General features: G+C 52.6%; 10 protein-coding genes across 10 annotated transcripts; 4 read left to right on the forward strand and 6 right to left on the reverse strand.

The window, feature by feature from the left end:
- Positions 1 to 893: 893 nt before the first annotated feature.
- On the forward strand, positions 894 to 3,525 carry SEY1 (Dynamin-like GTPase that mediates homotypic ER fusion; the record flags this gene model as incomplete). The annotated part of the gene is made up of 2 exons (XM_023595354.2): positions 894 to 3,174; positions 3,233 to 3,525. The coding sequence occupies 2 exons, from the start codon at positions 894 to 896 to the stop codon at positions 3,523 to 3,525; spliced, it is 2,574 nt and encodes an 857-aa protein (XP_023457179.2).
- Positions 3,526 to 3,821: 296 nt separating this feature from the next.
- Positions 3,822 to 5,862, reverse strand: RHO25_004434 (uncharacterized protein; the record flags this gene model as incomplete). The annotated part of the gene is made up of 2 exons (XM_023595355.2): positions 3,822 to 4,232; positions 4,297 to 5,862. 2 exons carry the CDS (start codon positions 5,860 to 5,862, stop codon positions 3,822 to 3,824), a joined length of 1,977 nt encoding a protein of 658 aa, XP_023457817.1.
- Positions 5,863 to 6,617: 755 nt separating this feature from the next.
- On the forward strand, positions 6,618 to 8,946 carry RHO25_004435 (uncharacterized protein; the record flags this gene model as incomplete). Its single annotated transcript, XM_023595356.2, has 2 exons — positions 6,618 to 6,630; positions 6,743 to 8,946. The coding sequence occupies 2 exons, from the start codon at positions 6,618 to 6,620 to the stop codon at positions 8,944 to 8,946; spliced, it is 2,217 nt and encodes a 738-aa protein (XP_023458030.1).
- Positions 8,947 to 9,996: 1,050 nt separating this feature from the next.
- RHO25_004436 (uncharacterized protein) lies at positions 9,997 to 11,309 on the reverse strand (the record flags this gene model as incomplete). The annotated part of the gene is made up of 2 exons (XM_023595357.2): positions 9,997 to 10,227; positions 10,284 to 11,309. 2 exons carry the CDS (start codon positions 11,307 to 11,309, stop codon positions 9,997 to 9,999), a joined length of 1,257 nt encoding a protein of 418 aa, XP_023457999.1.
- Positions 11,310 to 11,912: 603 nt separating this feature from the next.
- Positions 11,913 to 13,685, reverse strand: RHO25_004437 (uncharacterized protein; the record flags this gene model as incomplete). Its single annotated transcript, XM_023595358.2, has 3 exons — positions 11,913 to 11,987; positions 12,053 to 12,222; positions 12,275 to 13,685. 3 exons carry the CDS (start codon positions 13,683 to 13,685, stop codon positions 11,913 to 11,915), a joined length of 1,656 nt encoding a protein of 551 aa, XP_023458032.1.
- A 485-nt stretch (positions 13,686 to 14,170) lies between these two features.
- Positions 14,171 to 15,148, forward strand: RHO25_004438 (uncharacterized protein; the record flags this gene model as incomplete). Its single annotated transcript, XM_023595359.2, has 1 exon — positions 14,171 to 15,148. One exon carries the CDS (start codon positions 14,171 to 14,173, stop codon positions 15,146 to 15,148), a length of 978 nt encoding a protein of 325 aa, XP_023458033.1.
- Positions 15,149 to 15,348: 200 nt separating this feature from the next.
- On the reverse strand, positions 15,349 to 16,012 carry RHO25_004439 (uncharacterized protein; the record flags this gene model as incomplete). Its single annotated transcript, XM_023595360.2, has 2 exons — positions 15,349 to 15,881; positions 15,931 to 16,012. 2 exons carry the CDS (start codon positions 16,010 to 16,012, stop codon positions 15,349 to 15,351), a joined length of 615 nt encoding a protein of 204 aa, XP_023458034.1.
- Positions 16,013 to 16,943: 931 nt separating this feature from the next.
- RHO25_004440 (uncharacterized protein) lies at positions 16,944 to 17,943 on the forward strand (the record flags this gene model as incomplete). Its single annotated transcript, XM_023595361.1, has 2 exons — positions 16,944 to 17,369; positions 17,428 to 17,943. The coding sequence occupies 2 exons, from the start codon at positions 16,944 to 16,946 to the stop codon at positions 17,941 to 17,943; spliced, it is 942 nt and encodes a 313-aa protein (XP_023458035.1).
- A 205-nt stretch (positions 17,944 to 18,148) lies between these two features.
- On the reverse strand, positions 18,149 to 19,095 carry RHO25_004441 (uncharacterized protein; the record flags this gene model as incomplete). The annotated part of the gene is made up of 3 exons (XM_023595363.2): positions 18,149 to 18,212; positions 18,309 to 18,879; positions 18,939 to 19,095. 3 exons carry the CDS (start codon positions 19,093 to 19,095, stop codon positions 18,149 to 18,151), a joined length of 792 nt encoding a protein of 263 aa, XP_023458036.1.
- A 567-nt stretch (positions 19,096 to 19,662) lies between these two features.
- RHO25_004442 (uncharacterized protein) lies at positions 19,663 to 21,633 on the reverse strand (the record flags this gene model as incomplete). The annotated part of the gene is made up of 7 exons (XM_023595364.2): positions 19,663 to 19,981; positions 20,040 to 20,123; positions 20,181 to 20,451; positions 20,512 to 20,542; positions 20,595 to 20,837; positions 20,893 to 21,172; positions 21,224 to 21,633. 7 exons carry the CDS (start codon positions 21,631 to 21,633, stop codon positions 19,663 to 19,665), a joined length of 1,638 nt encoding a protein of 545 aa, XP_023458001.1.
- Positions 21,634 to 23,351: the final 1,718 nt, after the last annotated feature.

The raw sequence follows: 23,351 nt of genomic DNA on the forward strand, positions 1-23,351 counted from the left end.
GCAATACGTGGCATGATGGTGCATTAAGACCTTATGGCTGGCCATGACGGCAGCACGTGGTCTGCACAGGAAAGGCCAGAACCCTGTGCTCGACGCTGCGAAACCTGAGCGCGCATGCCTCAGAAGTCACGGTATGGCTCTCAGGAGCCGAATGAACAAACCTAAAGTCACTTGATGAATGTGCATTGCGGAGCAACAGCAGCCGACTAGACAGGTGTTGGTATCTGCGTTCTCGCGAACAACATGGCATGCTTCGAATGCTTGTCATTCCGAGATCCCTGGGCTCGTGGCCGTGTCGAACATTGGAGTGGAGAACTGGGGTCGAGGCATGAGGAAGCATTGTGGACATTTGTGAAGAGTTTCGCGCATTCAAGGAAACTGTATCAAAAGTTCTGTACGATATGCAAAGAGACATTGCAGTAATTTGTGATATGCAACGGCAGCATAGGCAGTAGTATGTAGAGTATGCTCGGTGGCTATATGATGCCAAGCGTGGCACTGGAAGACAAGTGCTCGAGCATATTATCAAGCATTCAACACAGACACTAATCTGACCATTGACGGCCCAGTCTTGCAGTCGTGCTGGCGTGTATATGAGACAGTGCTGCGAGTGGCCGGGCTGACGAAGAGTGATTGCTTGCGCCTGCTTTCGGCTGTGGACCGATGACATGCCCGCCCCTCGACAACCTGGCCAGAAACTCGCTTGTGACCTTCCCCCGTACCTTTTAGTGCCGGCCCTCACAGAACGTCAGGACGGGAGGTGCCAACCTTCTGCAGCCACCTGATCGGGCGTCACACAAAAGACGTAGGCTATTCGCTTAGCTGCGCACTTTTCAAGAATCATGGCCGCCGACCGACCCAACGCAGCTCGATCCCTCACCTCCCCGCCCACCATGAGTCCAAACGGCCACTTTGCGGGAGCTGATGGGGGACTGTCCAAGGACGACTTCGAACATGGCGTCCAAATCATCAACTCGGACAAGGAGTTCAACGCCAACTTGGGCCAATACTTGCAGTTCGAGAACATCACCAAGGCCGGCTTCAACTACCACCTCATCTCCGTGTTCGGCAGTCAGAGTACAGGCAAGAGCACTCTGCTCAACTATTTGTTTGGGACACAATTTGGGGTGATGAACGAGCAGCAGCGACAGCAGACAACGAAGGGAATATGGATGTCGCGCAACAAGAAAGAGCATGCTGGAGAAGAAGGCGCAATGGCTGCCAACATCTTGGTCATGGACGTCGAGGGCACAGACGGGCGAGAACGAGGAGAGGACCAGGACTTCGAGCGCAAAAGTGCCTTGTTCGCGCTGGCGACAAGTGAGGTACTCATTGTGAATATTTGGGAACACCAGGTCGGATTGTATCAGGGAGCGAATATGGGCCTTCTCAAGACTGTCTTCGAGGTTAACCTCCAGCTCTTCCTGAAGGACTCGAAAAGTGTATCCCGCACATTACTCTTCTTCGTCATTCGAGATCACTTGGGCACTACTCCGCTGGAGAACCTCAAACTCACGCTCCTCCAAGACCTCTCGAGGATATGGTCAACGCTTTCGAAACCGCCAGGGCTGGAAAAGAGCCAGATCGAAGACTACTTCGATTTTGCATTCGTTGCCCTGCCACACAAGATCCTGATGCCGGAGAAGTTTGAGCAGGAGGTGGCAAAGTTGGGCACGCGATTCCGTGAAGGCTTCAAGGACCCCAGGAAAGCTGGCCTTATTGATAATGAGCCTATATTGTTGCCCGAGTATCATCGACGTATTCCTGCCGACGGCTTCCCCATGTATGCCGAAGGCGTCTGGGAGCAGATCGATAACAACAAGGACCTCGATCTGCCTACCCAACAAGAGCTGTTGGCTCAATTCCGTTGCGATGAAATCTCCAAGGAGGTATTGATACCGTTCGACGAGGCGATCGCGCCTTTGGAAGAGCTTCAGAACAGTGCAGTTGCAGCAGGGAAGCCAACCGTCCTTGTTGACCTTGGGATGAAGTTGATCGGCGCGAGGAAATTGGTTCTCGGAAGTTTCGAAGAAGAGGCTAGCAGGTACCACAAAGGGGTGTTTAAGAGAAAACAGGCCGAGCTTGAGACCAAGGTCGATGGCAGACTCAAGACCCTTTTCATTGGACAACTCAGCGCTGCGCACAAGTCAGGTGTCCATGACTTTTCAGAGGCAGTGTCTTCTGCTGTCAAAACAGGCCAGAAGAAGGGGTCAAACTATGATTTCCACCAAATCGTCACTTCTGAGAAAGAAAAGGCATTGGATCGATTTGAGACACAAGCTAAGACGTCCCTGGTGGAAGGCACATCCTGGAGCGACTACAAGCAGCAGCTGAACCTCTTCCGCAAGGATCTAGATGAAGTCAGTGCTCGCCTAAGACAAGACGAAATGAGGCGCCTCGCCACAAGAAGCGAGAGATGGGTACGAAGTAAGCTCAGTGAGAGTGTCGGAGTAGAATTCAACAAGCTTGGATCCGGGCGTGCTGGATCTGGTGCCCCAGCTGATGGCGAGAAGCCTACCGAGAAGGATCTCTGGGACCGAATATGGGCTGTGTTCACTGATACGGTTTCTCACGCGGAGACACGATTTACCGATCGCGCACGCAGCTTCGATGCGAGTCCTGATGAGGTCGAGGTTGGGCTGTGGCGACTTCGCCGTAAGTCATGGGGAGCACTGCGTGACAAGATCGACGAGGAGCTCATGGAGGGCAATCTGTTACTGAAGCTGCGCGAGAACTTTGAAGATAAATTCCGCTACGACGAGGAAGGAGTTCCAAGAATATGGCGTCCTACCGATGATATCGAAAGCATGTACACCAAAGCTCGGGAAAGCACACTGACCTTGGTCCCTCTCCTCGCAAGGTTCAAATTATCACGAACATCTGCTCCACCACCACTTGACGCCTGGATTGGCGAGCCGCCAAGCACAGTCACGCCGGCTGATGAGGAGGATCTTCACCCAATTGGAGGCGTCGACGAAGACGAAGGCAAGACTTTGGAGGAGGAAATGACAGTCATCAGCGATGCTAAGCAGCAAGATCTGTCAACACGCTTCAAGAAGACCGCAGATGGCGTCTACGTCGAAGCCAAGCGTAGTGCCATTGGCGGCATCACGCAAGTGCCTTTGTACTTCTACGGCCTGTTGTTAGCGCTCGGCTGGAACGAGATCGTGGCAGGTGAGAAGATGCATCCCCATACAAGCTACGTTGAGAGATCAAGCTAATATGACAATAGTGCTGCGCAACCCAGTATACTTCATCTTCCTCATCCTTCTCGGCGTAGGCGCCTATGTCACCTACACCCTCAACCTATGGGGTCCGATGCTTCAAATGACCAACGCAGCATCCGCACAAGGCCTCGAAATCTTCAAAGCAAAATTACGAGATTTCCTGGAGAATTCCGAAACTGGTCGACAAGCTATTGGTATGAGCGCCAAAGCCGGTGCGCCGATCAATCTGGATGCATTGAATAGCAATGGAACGACCAAAGCTCGAGCCTCGCAGGAGGAAGAGGTCGATGAGATTTAGAAGTATCCGACAAGGGGCGGCTTTGTTGGCAATGGGCGGGCATATTGAAATAGCGTTTTCGAGAGGGGGTTTCTTGCATAGCGGACAGTGTCAGCATGTTCGTCGACTTTTCCAGCAGCACTACTTGTAGCATGACATGGCTGCGTGACAGTGGAAGGGTTGGAAAGACACGTTAGTCAGGAGATAGAATGATATTCTAGTATGGCTTTTCCACACAAGATCTCGTGTCAAGCTCCTCATCCGTAAGTGATGTACATGCAAATTTGAGTTCTTCGTCCTGGGCACGGAATTCTTTCTTAGCTTTTTCGCTTCCTCGCACCCCCCTTGTCTTTACCACTTGTTACAGCGGCTGCTGCGTCGTCGACTTTGGCGTCTAATTCGGCTTTCAGCTTTCCTGAAGAATCGGTCTTTGCCCCGTCTGTGCTCGTGAGCGGTTTGGCAGCTTTCTTGCTCTCTTCTTCTTCCTCATCTCCGCCCTGGCCGAACTCGTTTACTCTACTGTAATCGACCTTGTATTTCCATGTCTGATACAGATAGACAAAGAAGATGAAATCATCGCGCAAAGTCGCGAGACGGTGAAGGATTGGCATCTTGATGGTAAATGCGAACAGATCGTCGATGAATGTGTTTAGGAACTTGTAGGCCATAGTGCGTCCAGGCATATGAGCCACGGACTTGAGGCGGTAGTTGATGTATAGCGCTGGGACCTGAGTATCATGTTAGTTATTTTCACTTCTGTGATTTTCACGTTGGAGGTGGTGAATCACGTACCATCATGAGGAATCCGTATGCGTAGACGCTTCCCACGAGGGTTGTAATGATGAAGCTGTACCAGGACTTGTGCTCCTCGTAGTACAGAGAATACACTGCATAAGCCAAGAGCAAAGGAACGGCCAGATATCCCATGTATTTGAATGCAATCCTGTCGTATTCCTCGGTCTGTTCTTCGGTCTCGCTGAGTTTGTGCTTATCTTCGAACACAACGGTATAAGGAAGGCCCAGCGAGTGAGCGTACGATCCGGGTCCGGGTTGACGAATGCGGATATTGACGGTCTTGGTAATCTTCCAGGCTTCGATGGCAATGCCCATGCCCTGCCCGAACAAGATCATCCAACTCGTGTTCTCGTTGTTGTCCATCAGGTACAAGAAGATGATCGTCTGCATGACAACGTTGGACAGGATCGTTCTGAAAGAGACGCCAACATTGTCCTTCTTGTTGCGCCAATGACCTACGTCGTTCTTGAACGCGAGCAGTTCGAAGATCATGTGAAGCACACTGGCAATCACAGTCGTGCCAAGAAGCCACTGGTTTGTGTCAAGCAAGGTCTCCTTGATAAGCTCCATCTCAGAGCCATCGCCGCCACCAGGTGTGCTCTCTCCACGAGCAGCCTTACGAGCAGTTTCTTTCATGCCCTCATCCATACTGCACATGACGCTGAATTGCCAGCTGGCCAGAGTGCTCACATCAACATTGATCGGCAAGGTCTCCTGTGGAATCGTGGAGTTCAGCTCGATCATATGTGACTTGAGCTGCCAGAAAGTGTTGAGATACAGGACGGGATAGTACCAAGTGTTCTTTCCCGTCTCGTCACGGGCTCCAGTGGCATCTAGAGTGTAGAATTGCTTGACAGCGGGATGCAATGTGGCCCATTGAACGTTGCCGATTTCGGGCACGAACGAGAGGGTGAAGTTTGGATGGTAGTAGGATGCGATGGAAGGCCCGGTCGGTTCCTCTTCCACAACTTCCTCGCCTTCGTCATCTTGAGATCCCAGCAGATTGCGGACCTTGTGTACTTTCTTCTTGGGCAGGTACGAAGTGAGGGGTCGCAACATGCGGTATGCCTTCTTGGGATCGTACGAAGGCGATGCTGGGTCCAATTGTGCGCCTGACTGGGCTACAAAAATGTGTGCCCATAGTGTACCATTGTCCTGCACCGTCTTGGGTACATGGAAGGTCTTGTGCGATTCTCTGTGGTCTTTTCGTGATCTGTCCAAGGCAAAGTTCGTCTCTTTCACGATCAGGCTGTCTGGTGGCATAGAACTGAAAGGCGGCATTACGACGCTCGGCGAGATGTAGAGGCTGACATCGACAGTGGCATTGGTGGGCCACATCGGAAAGAGGGTATGTGGCACAGCGCTGTACTCGCCCAGCACCGTTTCTCCGCCCGCAGACGACGAGGGAGCGGACGGAGCGGCCTGCTGTCCGCCTCCCATGAACTGCTTCATCGCGAACTGGATGGCCACGAAGAGAGCCACGCTCCTGCCAATGGACCACAGCTTCGCGCTCCAATCATCCTGGGCTGGGGCGGCGTCGCCAGCCTGTGCTGCTTCGGGCATGCTGAGCGGAAGTGCTCCTCGCACGAGGAGAGGGGGAAAGGGAGGTGGAAAGGCTGATGTTGTCCTAAGCGTCCATATGTACAGTCGTTTGTCTCCCGGACGCTGCTCTCACGCCGGCCAACGACTTTCTTCGCGGCCGATCACGAATGGCGCCAGCACGTGGAGCAGGCTAAAGCACGGCCGATGCATGGCTTGGCACCGACGGAGATAAGATAAGCGAGCGGATAGACGAGCAGCATGTGATGAGATGTTGTGATGCATGGAGCAGGCCCGGCAGCAGTGACACGCGCTGGCAGAGCATGCTCTAGATATTCAGACGTGTCGGTGCATTGTGATCATCACGGCGGTGGGCGTTGCAACAACAGAAATGGGAGAAGCGCGGAGGCCGGGGCGGACATGTGATCCCGTGCAAGAGTCAGTCGGCGGCTTTTGCAGCGCGCTGATGACATGCACTCGCTGCTTGCCTGCTCGACATCCCCACGCGCGCTGCAGTACAGCCCTTCATCATCCTTGCCCTACTATTTCCTTCACTCCTAATCTCTCCTCCACCGCCGCACGATCTGTATGCCTAGACCCTCCGGAGGGACAGCGGCGTGAAGGTCGACCACAAGCCGGCGTCATTGTTGTCGGCGTTGCCGCACTCGGCCACCGCAGCGGACTCGAGCAGAGCTGCCGTGCAGCTGCAGCACGAAGCCGTCTTTATCTATCGCACTGTACTATAGCCATCGCTTCGCCCTCTTCTCGCACTCTTCACCATGTTCTCCGAATGTGAGTATCCATCGCTCCGCTCCCTGGCCTGATGTCGTTCAGCACAGCATGCGACATCTCCCACCTCGCTCGCGTGACCAACAGCCTGAGACTGACACCGCTTGACCTACAGACGCCTCCCGCTTCCTACAACAGTCCAACGCCCGCCTTTCCTTCACCCAAGATGATGGCAGAAGTCGCTCGCGCAATCCGCTCGATCGCCGACGTCCACCAGCATCGCACTCCCGCTACGTTCAGCGCCCCGGCGGCATGAATCACCACCCATATCAGAACCAGCATCCCGCTTCCTCGCAATCACGTTTCCCCTTCGCATCGCGTTTGTCACGACAAGACCCACAGGCTCCGCTCTTCTATAGCGCGACCGACGACTTCCAGGACGAGGATGAAGGCGACGAGCATGAGCGGGAGGTAGCAGACTTCTACGCTCTGCAACGAAGCAGGCAGCATTTCGGGCCCAGCAATCTCACGGAAAGCTCAGAGGTTGAAGACGATGGCACGGAGAGATTGGAAGACACGCAGCATGGTCAAAATCACGACAGAGACGCAAGCCTACCCCGGGGCAGGTTGGGAGCTCCATATCCACCTTCGTCACGCGCGGAGAGCAGGGCATCGGATGTGAGTGGCAAGGGCAAAGGGAGACTGGTGGATGTCAACCTCAACAGTACAATTGATGAGGAGCCTCCTGAGTCGCTTGCGAGACTATCGCCCTCCATCGATCCGGATGAGCCACCCGCACCCTTCAAGCCATTCCGGTCAACGACAAAGCCCAGCGGCCTCAGTTCATTTCTACCTCTCGAGACCGACGATGAAACACATCGACTCCACCCTCGACCCATGTCGCCAGATCGCGAGAGTGTGCCACCCACCGTCATCTTGCCTGCGCAGGAACCCCCGAAGCACGATGCATTCTGGGCGAACCTATTCCAGATCTCCTTCTGCACAATGTTTGCCGTCTTCGTGCTGATCTGGTTCCAAACTTCGACGCCGAAGAATTCCCTCGGAGACACCATCTACACTGCTCTTCGTGGGAGCACGAGCATGCTGGTGTGGGACACGCTGATTGCGATCGTGGTGGCACTGATATGGCTGTCGCTACTTCGAAACCACGTACGACCATTGGTGTACATTCTCATCATCGCAGTGCCTGTCATTCTGTTCGCGTTTGCACTGTACCCCTTCATCAGCAGCTTCCGTGGCTCCTGGAACGGCAACTCGATCCAGGACAAGGCAATGCGATGGGGCTCATTTGTTCCCGCAATTGTCGGCTTCTTCTGGACCTGGAGTGTCATCAAGAATCGACATAGCCTGCACAGTTCTATCAACGTGCTCGAATTCTCAACCAAAATTATCGCAGCGAGCCCGTTCCTCGTGGTACTTGGCTTCGTGGCGCTCGGCGTAGTCGTTGTATTCTCCTGGACCTGGATGCTCATGTTCGAACGCATCTTTCTTTCGGGTCACTTCACAGGCGCGAAGAAGTGGGTAATCAACGCCAATAGCTGGTGGCTTGGAGCATACTTCATCTTGCAGTACCTCTGGAGCTTGGGAGTCATCGCAGGCCTACAACGAGCAACGACCGCTGCAGTAGTCAGCCAATGGTACTTCCACCGCCTAGCAGTGCCACAGCCGACGAGCCAGGAAGTGGTCAAGGCAAGCTTTTTGCATGCTACAGGAGCCCTCTTTGGTACAACCTGCCTGAGCACCTTCCTCAGCCTTCTTGTTCGACTACCGTTGATCATCCTCCCTGGCCGATTGTCTGGTGTACTCAATATGGCCGCATACTGGATCATGCCGAGTAGCTTGGCCACGCTCACCAACCCTCTCACTCTCACGTATGCTGCGATTCACAGCCAACCACTCGGGATAGCCGCTCGGGGTCTGAACCACCTCAACTTTATTTCACATACGAATCCAAGCAATACTCTCGGAACACGCAACTTCAATCCTTCCCATTCTGGAAGTGCCCTTATGCCATACCGCCTGGCGAAGCTCCTTCTGCAGGCCACACGTTGGATAATGTCCTTCGCGCTTGGCTTCGGCGGCTGGGTCCGAGCTGCACACAGCATTCAAATACAAGGGGCTGCATCAGGGTTTCGAGGTAGTTTGTACGCCTACATCGTCGGTATGATTGCCGGTACCATTGGCTTTGCGGTTCTAGGTTGCATCGAGAACATTGTTGGCGGCGTGATCGATGCGACAATGGTCTGTTGGGCAAGCGAGACAGCAGGTGGGCGCGGTGAGGCAAGGTTCTGCCGAGAAGCAGAGGAACTCTTTGGAAAGAAGACAGGAGTGAGTCTCGGTGATAGAGACATGGTATAGAGAGCGTATCGACGCGAGGACCCAAATGATTTTCATGGAACAATAACACGAGTTGGAATTAGCGAAGGTACAGGACACGGCGTTCTCAAAGCTGGATATGGAATTGGATACCCGGAACCACATTGCATTGTTTCAAGATATAGGCCAAGAATACATGGCAAGTCCACATTGTCGCCTTAGACATTAGTGCATATTCATCGCCTGCCCCCTTGTGCCTTTCACGACAATGCCTTCCGTAGTTCGACGCTCGTTCTTGCCACTGAACTTTCTGCAGGCGTGCCGTGGAAGCACCGCCATTATTCACGAACATGACTGCCACAATTGTACACAGCAAACCCGCCTCTCCTTGTCCTCACCGTCGTGAATGCCTTCACAATGCCAGCATATAAACCTTCCAGACTGGCGCTGCCTTAGCACTCTCTTTCCCGTCACAGACCAACGAGAACCAAACTCCCGCCTCAAAAGGTCCAAGTCACCTCCAAGTCCCACTCATTCTCCACTTCACAACCCGAGCTCACCCAACATGCCGGACGAATGGTGGAAGAAAAACGAACGCTACACCCAGCAGGATTATAATCCTATGCAATGGGGTTACCAAGGGCCCAAGAATGCTGCACAGCGCGCTCAGACTAATCTCTGGATGCAACAGGCGCGTCCGGCGCAGAGTTGGCAGGATTCGCAGAGGAGATTGTATGATGGGCGGATGGGAATGGCGGGGTATAAGAAGAAGTGAGATGCTAAAGGGGAGGTCTTTGGGGATGGTGGAGTTGATGATAGGGGCGTTGGAATGTTTTTGATTTTTGCTTCTGGTCTTGTTGGTAGGCGGCCAGGGGTTTTGTCTCTTGGTGCTGTAATATGAACAATCAACGTTGAAGTTAGCTTTTGCATTTTGCCGCATTCTCGCTGTTGTTTGGATCGTTCTCTTCGTTGGGAATTTGCTCCGGGGCCCGCAGTAGCGAAAGGTTCGGAGCCTATTAGGCACATTAAAAAGGTAAAAGGAACTTTTGGGGAGCATTAAGTCGAAATTAAGGTAGTCGAGGTGATCGTCCATCACGCACTGAACTTGCCCCAACCCAGATGCCACATGTCTTTGTCCTCGTCTTTCCCAGGCCACATTATCTTGCCGTACCAGAGAGCTCGTAAATGTGCAACAGCCGTGATGAGCCACATGATGACCAAGAGAATGGTCAAAGCGCTGGCTACACCATTGATAGCGGAACTTGATAGCGCAGAGCCGATCTGTATGATTGCAAGACAGAGACCCGCGTTTGGAAATATGAACTGTGGTTTGTTAGCAAGAATAGGATATGGTCCTCGGGTCGTGAATCGTTACTTACGGCCCACCAGTTCAAAGTGAAATGCATGCGCCTGATTCCAGCTATCACAGCAATCGTTGTAATGCAGAAGAACCAAAAAGCAAAGGTGACGATGAAAAGTCCGCTGACGATCCCAAGGACCCGCACAATGTCACCGTCTGGAAGGGCGCTAATGTTGAATGTGTTCTCGGGAAGCACACTCGAAGCCTGAGTTCCCAACGATATGAGGCCCGCGCTCGTGTAACCCGCAGGACCAACAGACACGTACATTCCAGGTCTCGTGGGCGGAGCCGGCAACGCGCTTGTCATGAGTCGTTGAGTGTACAGACTGTACATCATCAACGCCACGGTCCAGGAGAGTCCCTGAAACATGACTGCCCCTATCCACATTTCAAAAGCTGCCTGTTCCGGCTGAGATGGAATCATTGTGCCAGCCATCGTTCCAATAACTAAAAGGGGGTAGATTGGGAAGATCCACGCAGGAACGGCGTTTGTGATTTTCAATCTCTCCTCTTGGAATAAAGCGTAGTATTGCCCAATTCCAACAACCAGAACAATAGCGCAATAGAGCCAGAACAGAACCCGCAGTGCAGAGACGAGCCACGGACCACAGTTCGGCACACCGTAAGCCTGTATCGCGTTCAAGATAAGTGAGACCGAAACCCAGTACGATCCAAAGAAAAGGCCCTCGACAGGATGATGAAGTGAAGCAAAAAATCTCCTCGGGAACCAGAAAGCTCGCAGTCCCATGGCGATATTAAACACAACGAACATAAACAGATCAACAATGAAGAAGATCTTGCCAATAGTCTGCAATCCAGTAAATCGATTCGGTGTATTCGCGATCACAACAGCGATCGCTCCAGTAGACATCGTTGCTGAAAACCACGGCCAAGTAAAATGCGCTATCCTGTCCTTGAAATCCGCGCTGGCAGGAGGGTTGGGTAAGAAATCGTTTCGATCATGGCCAGTAGCATTATTGTTGTTGTTCTGGGTTTGTTTTTCGACATCCTGTCCATTTTCGTTCCGATATCCGTTGCGCTCCATGTTGGACGTGGAGGAGAGCAGCAAGCATCTCTAGTTGCAATGGGGCTGCCATGTTTGTATCAACAGAGACAGTGTGGATATCGTCTTTCGTCATCGGCCATATTGGACCCTTGCACAGGCTGTCATTCACAAGAGCCAAGCCCGCGGAACGGCAAGCCGATTTGCGTCCAAACCTGTTCCTGTTCAGCTTCCCAACGATCGTGCATAGCCTGTCGTTTAACAGCCAGTATTGGTCGAATACCATAATTTCTACAATAACTTCAGCAGTGGGCGAAGAAGCGGTGACAGACACTTACGCGTGTTCAAACTCAGAGAACAGGTACCAGGCCTGGGCAAGACGCAGCAAGTAGTGACTGCTCCTGCTCACGCGTCCAGTAAGGCCGGCATCGAGAGCAAGGCCATTCGATGGGCACTGTGCGACCGACGCCTTGTCGACAAGGCTCGTCTGCGCTCTGTTATTTTGATCACATAGACGTGCTGCAATAGAAAACCATGATCTCGTTGCCTGATTGGGTAATATCATTTCTGTGGCATATACAGTCTAATGCTGTGTCGCACCTAGTTCAAGTTCATAGATACATCCTTGTGTGCATCAAACTTCCCTTAGTTCTCGACCCACTCTCCGCCGATCCATCGGTTGAGGAAGTCAAGCGACGCCTCAGGCTGGTTATATGGCACCTACCACATGTTAGTACAGTTGCAAGACTATGGAGGAAAGGCAGAAAGCGGGGGATCAAACTCACCATGTGGCCGGCAGCATGGATGCGGATGAAAGTGAAGTTGCCAGAAGACTTGACTGAACCAGTCTTAGTCTTGCTGTCGGACTGGAGAGTAAGGTCCTCCATAGGCGCCTTGGCGTAAGCCTTCTGACCAGGCCACTCAAGTGCCTGGGTCCAGGCGAGGTTACCGAGCCCTAGAGAATGTTAGTTCGCTGCGAGTCGTATCCATGATATTGAAGTACTTACAGTTGCAAATGTAATCGGCATCACCGGCGTAGACGAGGACAGGAATCTCCTTCAGGATATCTGGGACCAAGCGGTGGAATGGTTGCATCCAGTCGCCATTGAACAAGAAGTTGCGGTTAATGTCCATGTTGCAGGAGTCGTAGCTGTCGACCTCAGCTCCAAGAGCCTTCATGACATCGTCGCGGTTGAGGTATTCTTGAATCCAGTTGAGCTCGTCGTAGCACAAGTTTCCGCCCTTGCACTTCTCGCGAACGTCGTATGGGTTCTGGCCGGTACGCTGGTATGGACCAATCAAAGCATTGTTGCAGTAGATGCTTGCTGGGACACAGGACCAGACAGACTCGCTCTTGTAGCAGCTCTCGATCAAGCTTTGGCAGCGAGCAAGCGAGTTGTCCATGCTTTGGCAAGACGACTCATCAAGCACTGCTGGCCAGCCACCATCGCCACATGCCATTGGGCGGTAGTACTCATATTGAGTGTAGCCGTCGGTAAGTCCATTACCGATCAAGACAGACTGCAGGTTGATGTTGCGGTTCTTGTGCGACAGGATCTCGGAGGCAAAGACAGGAATGTAGTGGCCAGCGTAAGATTCACCAGAGATGTGGAACGGCTGCTTTGCGTACTCTGGGAACTGCTTGAAGAAGAGGGTCAAGAGAGCGTAGACGTCTTTGCCTGCAGCTACAGTGCTGCTGACAGCGCTGCCAGAGTAGGAGTAACCAACGTTAACTGGCTGGTCCAAGAAGATGACAGAAGCGTTGGCGTTCCAGCTGGATGGGTTGTACGATGGCTTGCGATCCTTGCCGATGAATGATGGGCCAAGCTCCATGAAAAGTCCAGTGAGAGATGAGCAGCCTGGGCCTCCGTTCAACCAGAGCACGACTGGGTCGTTCTTGGGGTCATTGCGGGATTCGAAGAACCAGTAGAAGAGATGCTTGTCGTCCTCCTCATTGTCCAAATAGCCCGAGTACTGCTTGACTGTGTCAACACCGAGGCTCTTTGGGTCGACCTTCTTGGTACGGAGGTTGAACTGCTCGAGATGGCCGTCGATCTCGCGCTGCTTCTCGCCCTTGGAGTTGACGCTGAACATCTGCTCGATGTGCTCGCCCTTGGTCACGAAATCCCATTCGCGCTCGTGCTTGCGGGTGTGCTTCTTGGGCGTAGAGAAGAACGAGGCTTTCGACATCTCTTCAGGGAACATCATAGCCACTTCGTCCCACGCAGACTGAGCTTCAGCGGTAAGGTGTTTCAGCTCATCTTGGAGGTGCTTCAATGGCTTCGCCCAGCCAGAGACCTTATCGCCAGCGGCGTTGAGAGCATCCTGAACGACCTTTGGAGGTTGCAATGGCTGCTGTTGCTGCGGAATCGAAGCAGCTGCGACTCCGATGAGGAGTGCTGAGGTGGCGACCTTCATGGTCGACTTGCCCGGCGTGGAAGCGTCGGCTGTTTAGGCGGCAAAGCGGTCGAGGTGCTGGAAGCTCACGAATTAGCATTTGTCCGGATCCGGCGATGATGGCGATGCTCACATTTCTCTCCTCGATGGTATAGAGGTGATGGAAGAGACGAAAGTAGGAGGACAAGGAAGAGAAGGACTGTGTTGGTCCAGAGAGAGCATGTGAGCAGGCAGCCCAGCAACGGCGACGCATCATGCTGAACCTAGATCATGCAAGGGCCGCGCTGGGATCAAAGCTCGTCTTATCGCGATAGCGCCTTGGCGTGGATGACGCATATCGGCTCATCATTCAGAAGTTCGCGTGCGGGCTTAAGGACACCAGACTCGAGCAAATAATTCCGACGCTGTAAAATTCAACACGAATCCGCCACGAGCAACCGAGAACATAGCTACGATAAGGATAGCATCGCAACAGTTCCCCCGCGCCTCAGAAGGTGTCCGTCACCATGCCTTCAGCACAGATCAACCAGCCTTCAAATCAAATCAAACTGACAAATGTCAGTTTGGTGCGCATGAAGAAGGGCAAGAAGCGCTTCGAAGTTGCATGCTACAAAAACACTGTTACATCATTTCGGGCCGGCAACGAGACGGATCTCGACAATGTCCTGCAAATACCAAACGTTTTTCTGAACGTCAGCAAAGGGCAAGTGGCGCCGAATGAAGATCTCAAAAAGGCTTTCCCTGGCATGACGAGAGACGAAATAGTACTGGAGATTTTGAAGAAGGGTGAGATCCAGGTTGGCGAGAAAGAACGATCGCAAGAGCTGGACCGAGTGCACAAGGAAGTTATAGACATCGTGGCTGGGCGGCTGGTAGATCCAAAGAGCAAGCGCGTGTATACCACAGGCATGATCGAAAAGGCTTTAGATCAGTTGAGCAGCCAAGGTGGACATGCTGGAAGAGCAGCAGGCAAAGCGGGCGCCGCTGGTGGAGACCGCAGTCAAAGCAGAGACCAGAGCGCACCAGCGGCCGGCTCAGGTGCAAGCACACCAGCTAAGAATGGCGAACCTGCAGAAGTGAAGACTGAGGAGAAGCCAAAGCCAAAGTGGACTGGAGTGGTCACGAACCGAAGTGCAAAGTCGCAAGCACTGGATGCTATGAAAGCCCTGATCGCACATCAACCAATTCCTGTGGCGAGGGCGAGGATGAGGCTGCGAATCACCTGCCCAACGGACGTGCTCAAACAGAATGTCAAGACTGCACCAAAGGCCGAGGGCGAGGAGGCAACGACGGGAAGTGTCAAGGACAAGATTCTCAGCCTTGTTGAGCAGGTGGAGACGGAAGAGAACACGGGCAAAGAGTGGGAGTGCATAGCCTTCGTCGAACCAGGAGCTTACAGGCTGCTGAACGACTTTGTGAGCACACAAACGAAAGGCAAAGCTAGGGCTGAAGTCTTGGATACGACCGTAACGCACGAAGATTAGGCCTATCGAGCATGCTACATTGGTTGTGCAGCGTTCGAGCGTCTACAAAAGCATCAGATCAAAATCGATTCACTAGACTGTTCTTTCCGGCAGTCAGTTTGTTTTGCCAAAGTCCATCTGCGATCAATATGCATGGGCAGTTTGGGTGGTAACAGTAGGCAGGTGCTATCTGCCTACAACTTGTACTTCTGCAGATGGTCTCACGTCCATCCAGAATCTCTATTCGCTTTCTCAGCCTCCTCTCCCATCCTTCTCATCCACCGCTCTACAAGCTCCTTATTCTCCTTCTCCAACTTCTCTGATCTCTGCTCTGCCATATTCAACTGCAACTGCAAGCTCACCATCTCATCTTGCGCTTCCTCGACCAACTTCGCTTTGCCTCGAATCTCTTCCTCCCGATCCCGCAACTTCCTCTCCACGTCCAATTTCTGCTTCGTCAGACTAGTAATCTGTGCCGTGGAGTCCTTATGTGAAGCCTGCAGCTGGCTGAGTGAGGTGTTGAGCTCAGTCACTTGTGCTTGCAACGAGGATCGGGCGCGTTGGGTATTTGCCAGATCTGTGCGGAGAGTAGCTAGAAGCTCTGCTGCTTGACCTTCTGGCACGGGTGATTTGGTCGCTGCCCGGCCTTTGGTTGGAGTCGCAGTTCGGTCGGGCAATGCGGGTGACGCTGGGGTCGAGCTGGACAGAGCCGATGCCTTGGATTGAGCAGCGGTGCGGTCGGCGAGTCTGGTATCTGGATCTGTCAATATGCGCGATGGCGGCAGAGGGAGACCACGCCGTACAAGCATCTATGTATGGCTTGTGAGCTTGTTCGCGTGCATCTCGAGCATCGAGTGCGGCAGAATATTGCTCAATCCAGCTCATAGTATTGGTAGATCGCAGGACCCGACGACACTCTCTTCGCTGCGTCCTGGCATGATGGCTCTCTCGGTTGAGTAGGGAAGCTACCGCTGGAGTGGAAGACAGCTGCGCATTCACTCCAGCTTGAAGTCAGTCTTGGCCGAAGCTTCGTCATCCGTCATGCTTCCCTTTTCGAATCAACATTAACAGCAACATCCACATCCACATCTTGCACTCCTTTCAATGGCAGAAACGATATCATCTACTATAGTCCATCCATGGCCAACAGAACAGACGCTCCGAACCTAGCAGAACGTGCAATAGTCGCGTTCCAACACGCACTAACCTGCAGAATCCACAATCGCTCGAGATGTAGTCAGGACATGGACCCAAGTTTCAGACGACCACAAGACGGGCATATTCAGGAAGTGCAAGGTCATCGCAAGTCTAGTCCGGCCTCGTATGACCCCCACGCGTGCGTCGAAAGTCTTTTCGACAGCTGTTTCAGAGACTCTTCCATCTTCAGCACCGTCCTTCTCGCATCACAAACCTAGAGCGGCGCTCGTTCATGTCAGGGAGGTATATCTATTCGGTCAAGAGTGGGGCCGTATGCAAGAAGCGAAATAGTACCAGCGCTTCGTAGTTGCAGAAGACGTTGTGCCAGCGCTGTCAATCTGTTCGCCAGGCGGGAAGAGCAGTCGCGCCACAACCACGACTGATGCCAGCGTGCCATGTGCGATTGTTTCTGGGATATGATCTTGGTCATTCGCTGGAGAATATCGCGTGAACCTCGCACGAACGTGATAGCGAAGTTTGCTTCCCGCTGCTTCAGGGAAGTATCTTACTGAGATATGCAGCAGGCAAGATACTGCAGTAACCACAGGAGCTACTCAAGAAACCCAAAGAACAAAGGCCCAGGAACATTGCGAGCTCACCCCGCTCTGTCATACCAGAGATGTACTTCAAGCTGATTGCAGTGCTCCTGCTCTGCCATCTGGCAATGCTCGTTCAAGCTATCCCGCGCAATCGCTTGTGTGTCAAGATTGGCGTGACAGTACCAGAGTCTGCTTCAAATTCGACCCCTGGGACGGCGCTTGACCCTCGAGCCCCAGCCACTAGCTATAAAAGTGCGGTCAGGAAAGGCAGGAATCTCTGGGAGATCATGAACGATCCCTTCAAGACGACGCAAGCTACATGGACTGCCGCAGACGTGCAGAAATGGGGCTGGGCTGTCAAGTCCGACCAGAATATCGAAGTCTTCAAAGACAAAACTTCCGGGCTCGAGCAGCCTCTTGCATGGCTGCAAGTCTCGCCGGCTACCAGTCTGACTGTAAGATTGGAGCACAATTCAGACGTCAAAGTCGATGGAGTTGAGTACCCGGTACACACACACAATACTGAGATCACACGGTTCCCAACATTATATTGATTTTCATCAGGCGACCCATGCAGAATATTGTGGCGTGTACAATCCGGCCAAAGGCATCTTGATCGCATCCGACAGACATAGTCCAGCTTATCGGAAATCTACCACCACCAGCTTGCGCAAAGCGCCTTTGCCACTCCTACAAAATTGGTCTGACCTCACGTTCCTCAGCTGGCAGCACCTAGCCGCTGCGCATCAAGAGCAACAGGCACCCCTGCGTTACATATTTGTACGAGGCATTACGAATCGAAACACTCAGCAACTTATCATGGAGGCTATGCATGTCGACGGCTTCAAAAGTGAGCTCGCGCTCCCGTGGCCCAACTTCTGGATGTTCACTCCGAACGACAAGGATGGCAGCATATCAGAACCATTTCTGGCTGTGCTAGGCACGGAGAACTTTGGCGGCATAGCGTTCTTGTTGGCTCAGCATCAAGCTGCTTGCGGAAGGAAAACGATCAAAAGCATACGGATATGGGGTGATGGAGGAAAGTCGCCAGTGTTGCATGGAATGGTAGATGTGCAATGAGATTTTACGGGCTGTGGTAGGTATGGCGGCGGACTTGTCGAAGCTGACGCAGGCAAATTCTCGACAGCCAATGATGACTGCTACAACAGTGGCGAGCATGGGGCACGGAGGGCGTGGCTGTGGTAGAGAGGTATTAATCCATTCTCCTTATCCATGATACATGTTTTGATACAATGATTAACGCCACCAGTGCCTGAGTCATTCCTCATACTCGATCGTCTGTCTCGTCTTGAACCACTTGAGAATAATCGCCCCTCACATACGGCGGCCTACACACATTGTCAACGACGTCTCTTCTGACATCGATCAAAAAGTCGGCCAATAGCCAAGCTGTTGTTAAAGCGACACACACAGAGTGTACCTACTTCAAATAGTTCTTGATGCCCACGATAGCGGCCGTTCCCGCGGCAATAAAGCCCAATTGGGTCGACCAGGTGCTGTCGTAAGATCTTTGTCCCACACTCAAGGCGATCAAGTCGTAGACCAAACATCCTCCAAAGATCCAATCGCTGAGGAAAGCAGCACCACCAAAGCCAAGTGCAGTCAGAGCCTTGACTGTGGTGGAAGGAATAGCGTTCTTGTAGTACGCAACCGAAGTGTTGTGAAGAGCATCAAGAACACCAATACCAGCAAAGGTCTTCGCGACGATGTGAGTGAGCACACTGCCGGTGTTGCGTGTATCCATAGGCTCAAGTTGCGTGGCTGTGTAGAAAATTTGAGCAGTAGTGTTGAGCAGGACAAAGATGTTGGAGATTGATAGCCTCTCGCTGTTCCAGAAAAACATCCAAGTACCAATGCAGACGTTTCCGAGTGCGTAGTATGGCACGAACTTGACAATGTGGTCAAGAGATTTCTTGTCTTGAGGGTTCTCTTTCTTGAGAGTCCAGAGCTTATAGAGCCAGGCTAGCTGGAAGAGCTGTTGTGGGAAGAAGAAGCCTAGACTCTAATCAGCAAGGCTTTCGTGTTTGTTGTTGAATTGCAGCGATAGTTCATACCAGCGATGAAGAATGGCTGAGGACTGAAGAATGACAAGTTTCGATCATGGATGTCCTTCATATTGGGCGAGCTGAACATGCCATATTGCTGTGCTGCAAAGTCGTAGAGGAAAGACGCTGGCGCCAGGTAGCGCGCTGTACTGAGTTCGACGCCCATGATGTGTTTCCTTGTGCTTTCTTGATGTTGAGGTGAAAGTGTTCAGTCGAGTACCTGTAGAAGTGAAGCTGATGATAGTCAGTGATATACCACTTACATGTGCAACGCGTCTTCGATTACTATTGATCCTTGTTGTGATGCTGGGGAAGGATGGAATGATGCCATCATTGTCAGTACATCGTCACTTAGACTTTGATGATCGGAGCTTCGGATCGCATGGCCCCGACCTCAGCAACAACAACCCCTGGCATGTCTCTCTGCGACCACTTCTCGTGTGCATCAACAATATCATCACAGATCCATCGATTCCTTGAAATGGAAGTCGTACAAGTACCAATGGTCGCTGCGACTTACGAAGTCAAGCCACTTCACACATCGATCCTCCCATAGCTTGATCGGACGTCCAGCCTCTCGACGAACAGTCGCCCAGTCTGCAGCGACATTGCAAGGCTAGTGAACTGGACTCGGCTGAAAACTTGACAGCAGGGGCGGGACATTTCGTTGAAAGCGCACCTCGGTGCAGTTGACATTATGCTAAAATGTGACAGAATCATACAACATCTCCCTTTACTCTTCAATCGTCACGGACTTCTGCCTTACTGGGAAGTCACCTCCCTCAGCGGCAGCAGCATCGCTGCTGTTCCTGCCACTCGTGTCGGCGCTCTTTGGGAGCTTGCTTCCATCCCACTTGGCGCTAGTGATAGGATTGACTCGGAGCATGTACATCGTGTCGATTTCCTCCAGGCTGCGGTCCTTCGACTCAATGACGAAGAAGAAGACAATGACTGCCAGTGCCAGACAGCAACCGGCAAAAACCAAACCGTAGAGGTAGTGGATCGCATCCGTGATGAATCTGGTGAAGAACGACATCAAAAAGTTCCAGAGCCTGCAGAGAGAATTAGCGACCGGCCTCCGCGTCTTAGGTCCAGTCGGAAAAGTCTTACCAGTTCGAGGCAGTGGCGAGAGCCATTGCTGGTCCGCGATACTTCATAGGGTAGAGCTCTCCCACAACGGCCCACACAAGTGGTCTGGCAAGCAAGTCAGTAAGGACACGGCGAATGGATCGGTAGATGTCGACAACTCACCCCCAGGTTGTAGCAAACGCAGCGATGAAGAGGCACGAGAAGACAATGAGGACATTGCCGGGTGCGGGTGTGTTCTGTGGGTTGTCTCCGTCCAGCGCGAATTGGCCGACGAAGGAGTACACCATGAAACACATGAACATCCAGAGTGCACCGACGATGAGCGCATTACGGCGACCGCATTTCTGCACAACGTAAAGACCGCCAATCGTGCAGGCCACGTTGACAGTGCCGAGGATGATTTGCGTTACGAACGAGTTCTCCAGACCAGTCGCTTTGAAAATTGTCAGCCTCACATCCTGGAGTTCAGCCCATCATCAGTCTCATGACTTACCCTTGAAGATAGTGGTTCCGTAGTAGAAGAACTGATATCTTGTCAGTAACCTGAAGCAAATCCATGATCAAAGCTGAACTCACGAAGTTTGCGCCAGTAAGCTGTTGTCCGGCCTGAAGCACGACACCAAGCGCAACGCGGTAAAACATACGAGGCCCGGTGAAGAGCTCGATCCATTTAGCTTTTCCGGCAGCGGTTTCCTCTTCGTGCTTGACACGAATGTCGTTCATCAAAATGTTGATTTCGCGGCTGTCTTCTGCAAGACCGCCAAGTCTTGCCAGGGTAGCACGGCATTCTTCCACACGACCTTTGGCATACGCGTAACGCTGGAAATATGTCAGGGAGTGATTCAGCTGCTTGTATGATCCTAATCAGACTTACAGGACTCTCTGGGAGGAACAGGATGCCAACACCGAGAATGATAGCCCACAGGAACGAGAGACCGTTGGGAATACGCCAGGAGCTGCTGTTGCTGTTCTCCGAGGTTCCCCAGTCGACCATCTCAGCAGTCCAGATACCCAAAGTGATGAAAAGCTGGTAGCTTGCGACAAGCACACCACGAATGATCGCAGGGGACGATTCGGACTGGTACATAGGCACCAACACGGAAAGAGCGCCGATACCGAGACCGTTGACCAGACGTCCGATGGCAAATTGGTACCTGGTCTTCATTAGTTGTTGAAATGCGATGTGAACAGCCTCATCGACTCACCAAGCGCTCTGAGAGGAGATCTCAATAACAGTTCCAATCATACAGAAGAATGAAGAAACAGAGATCGAAAGCTTGCGGCCCAAGGTGTCGGCAATCTTTCCTGCAATCAATGCTCCAAAAAGACATCCAACACAGAGAAGACCGGTGATAGTTCCTTGACGAGCTGCAGAGAATTCGATCGTGCCATCAGGGAGAATGGTACCGAATCGACGACCATAGTCTTCCATAGAGAAGAAACCCGAGATCTGACCAGAGACATAACCGAACATGAAACCGCCGATAGAGGCCACCAGTCCAAGGAAGACGGCCATGAAAGTGACCTTCTGTCCATCTGCAACGTTCGGGGATGGTGCCTTCTCCAGTTGGTTGGCCTGCTGAGCCTCGCGCTCAGTGCGCTTGAGGAAAGGCATCTTGTCGTCCGGCCTTGACAATACCGCGGGAATAGGACAAAGAGAGAGACGGATGAGAGTGGGAAGAAGAAGAGAAGGGGTGGCTCGCCCTTATATTCGAACCTAAACGGCAAACGCGAGCGACTTACGGAGGGCAGAAACAACGTTTGCAAAGGCAATGGAGTAGCGGGGCCTCGTTGACGGAGGCCCGTGGAATTCCCACATTGGCAAGTGCGTGATCTCGCGGGATGCAAAACTTTGTTGCGCGAGTTGCTGTTCGCCCTTGTTGACCGTGCCGACATATGCGAGGTATTCGGACCCATTGCCACTATTCAGATCCGATGAATGGAGCCTAGAAGCACGCTTTTTATTGGACCTTTTTCACCGAAAAATGCCACGAGGTTGGAACAGATATTGCGTCGAGCGCGAGGGCAATTCTCTGGTAAATTGCCACCGTCGTCCTAGTCTGCTGCGCTGGTCTGGCATATGACGACAGAACTGTAGCATTCGAGGCGTGCGAGGATATGGGTGCCGTGCTTCGAACCGCGCGGGACATTGTTCGGCGTTGTTGAGAAATTTGCTTATCCGTGGCCAACATAGAGCATATTCGTAGAGAACCAGAGTGAGGTCTGACGTGCAGAGGGCCCACATATAGTGGAACAGGTCTGTTCAAAAAGAGTTTTACTGGGATGAAGCTGACAAGTCACGTCGCTGTGGTTATGGGCAGGGGTGGTGATGGCGTTGCGGCACGAGCCTAGTTCTTCCTAGTGAGTGCCGTCTGGAAGCCTCGTCGATCATGTTCAACAGCACTTCATGACAGCTTTCCCACAGCGGCTACTTCTCGTGGACTCAATTCAGGACGGGTTCCGGATAAAGTCACGGCCAGTGACTCTGATCCCTCTTTTCTCATACCACCTGCCAAAGGTCAGCAAGCAAACGCGGACATAAGAAAGTTGCGGAGTGGAGCATCGAACGACAAATCTCATGCCACCGAGATACGGCCTAAGCTGGATCCACACTCTGACCTGGTGGATATCCTCTATCAATCACAACGCAGAATGGCGACTGCAGGATGAAGGTCGGTCAAAGCACGAGACAGACTCGGAAAGCTTGACGCACGCCGAGCACACGCTAGAACATGCTACGAATGCTGCATAGAACGTAGTGGTTCCGGCATCCGATAAGGAAAAATGTAACCTCATCACATGTACGAGAGGTTCCATATGGCCTGTTCGTGCTTCTCAACTATGCGGTTGGATCGCACCATTGGCTCATCAGTCTCGAGGAGATGAGTTCCTTCGACATGCACTGCGGAAAAAGTTGGAGAGCTTCTTTCGGATGTTCGACGCGAACGAGGATTCTGCCAGCGAGACTGTTTGAGGGAACGCGTTTGAGAAAATGGCCGTAATACGACCGCTCTGCCCATGGTACGCAAACGCGTCTCCGGATGACACGACGGCGCAACGCGGATGCCACACGATTGGATGTTTCGCCACGACGCCGAACACCCGCATCCAAGTGACCGCTACTCCAGGAGCATCCGATATGCCAGTTGTTCCAGTGAAGTATATGCAGCAGCTTCCAGTCGAAGCTGCGACAGCGCACTCTCTGCTGTCGCATTATCGCCGATTCTTCCGGTCCTGCAATCCCTAGACCGACCTGCAGAGCACTCTCCTGCGCTTCCCAAGGACCGTCCAGGATGCAGGAGACCGTGGCTCTTCGATGATAGAGAACAGTAC

This window comes from Cercospora beticola, chromosome 3, assembly GCF_033473495.1.
Source record: "Cercospora beticola chromosome 3, complete sequence".
In the NCBI taxonomy this organism is placed as follows: Eukaryota; Fungi; Ascomycota; class Dothideomycetes; order Mycosphaerellales; family Mycosphaerellaceae; genus Cercospora; species Cercospora beticola.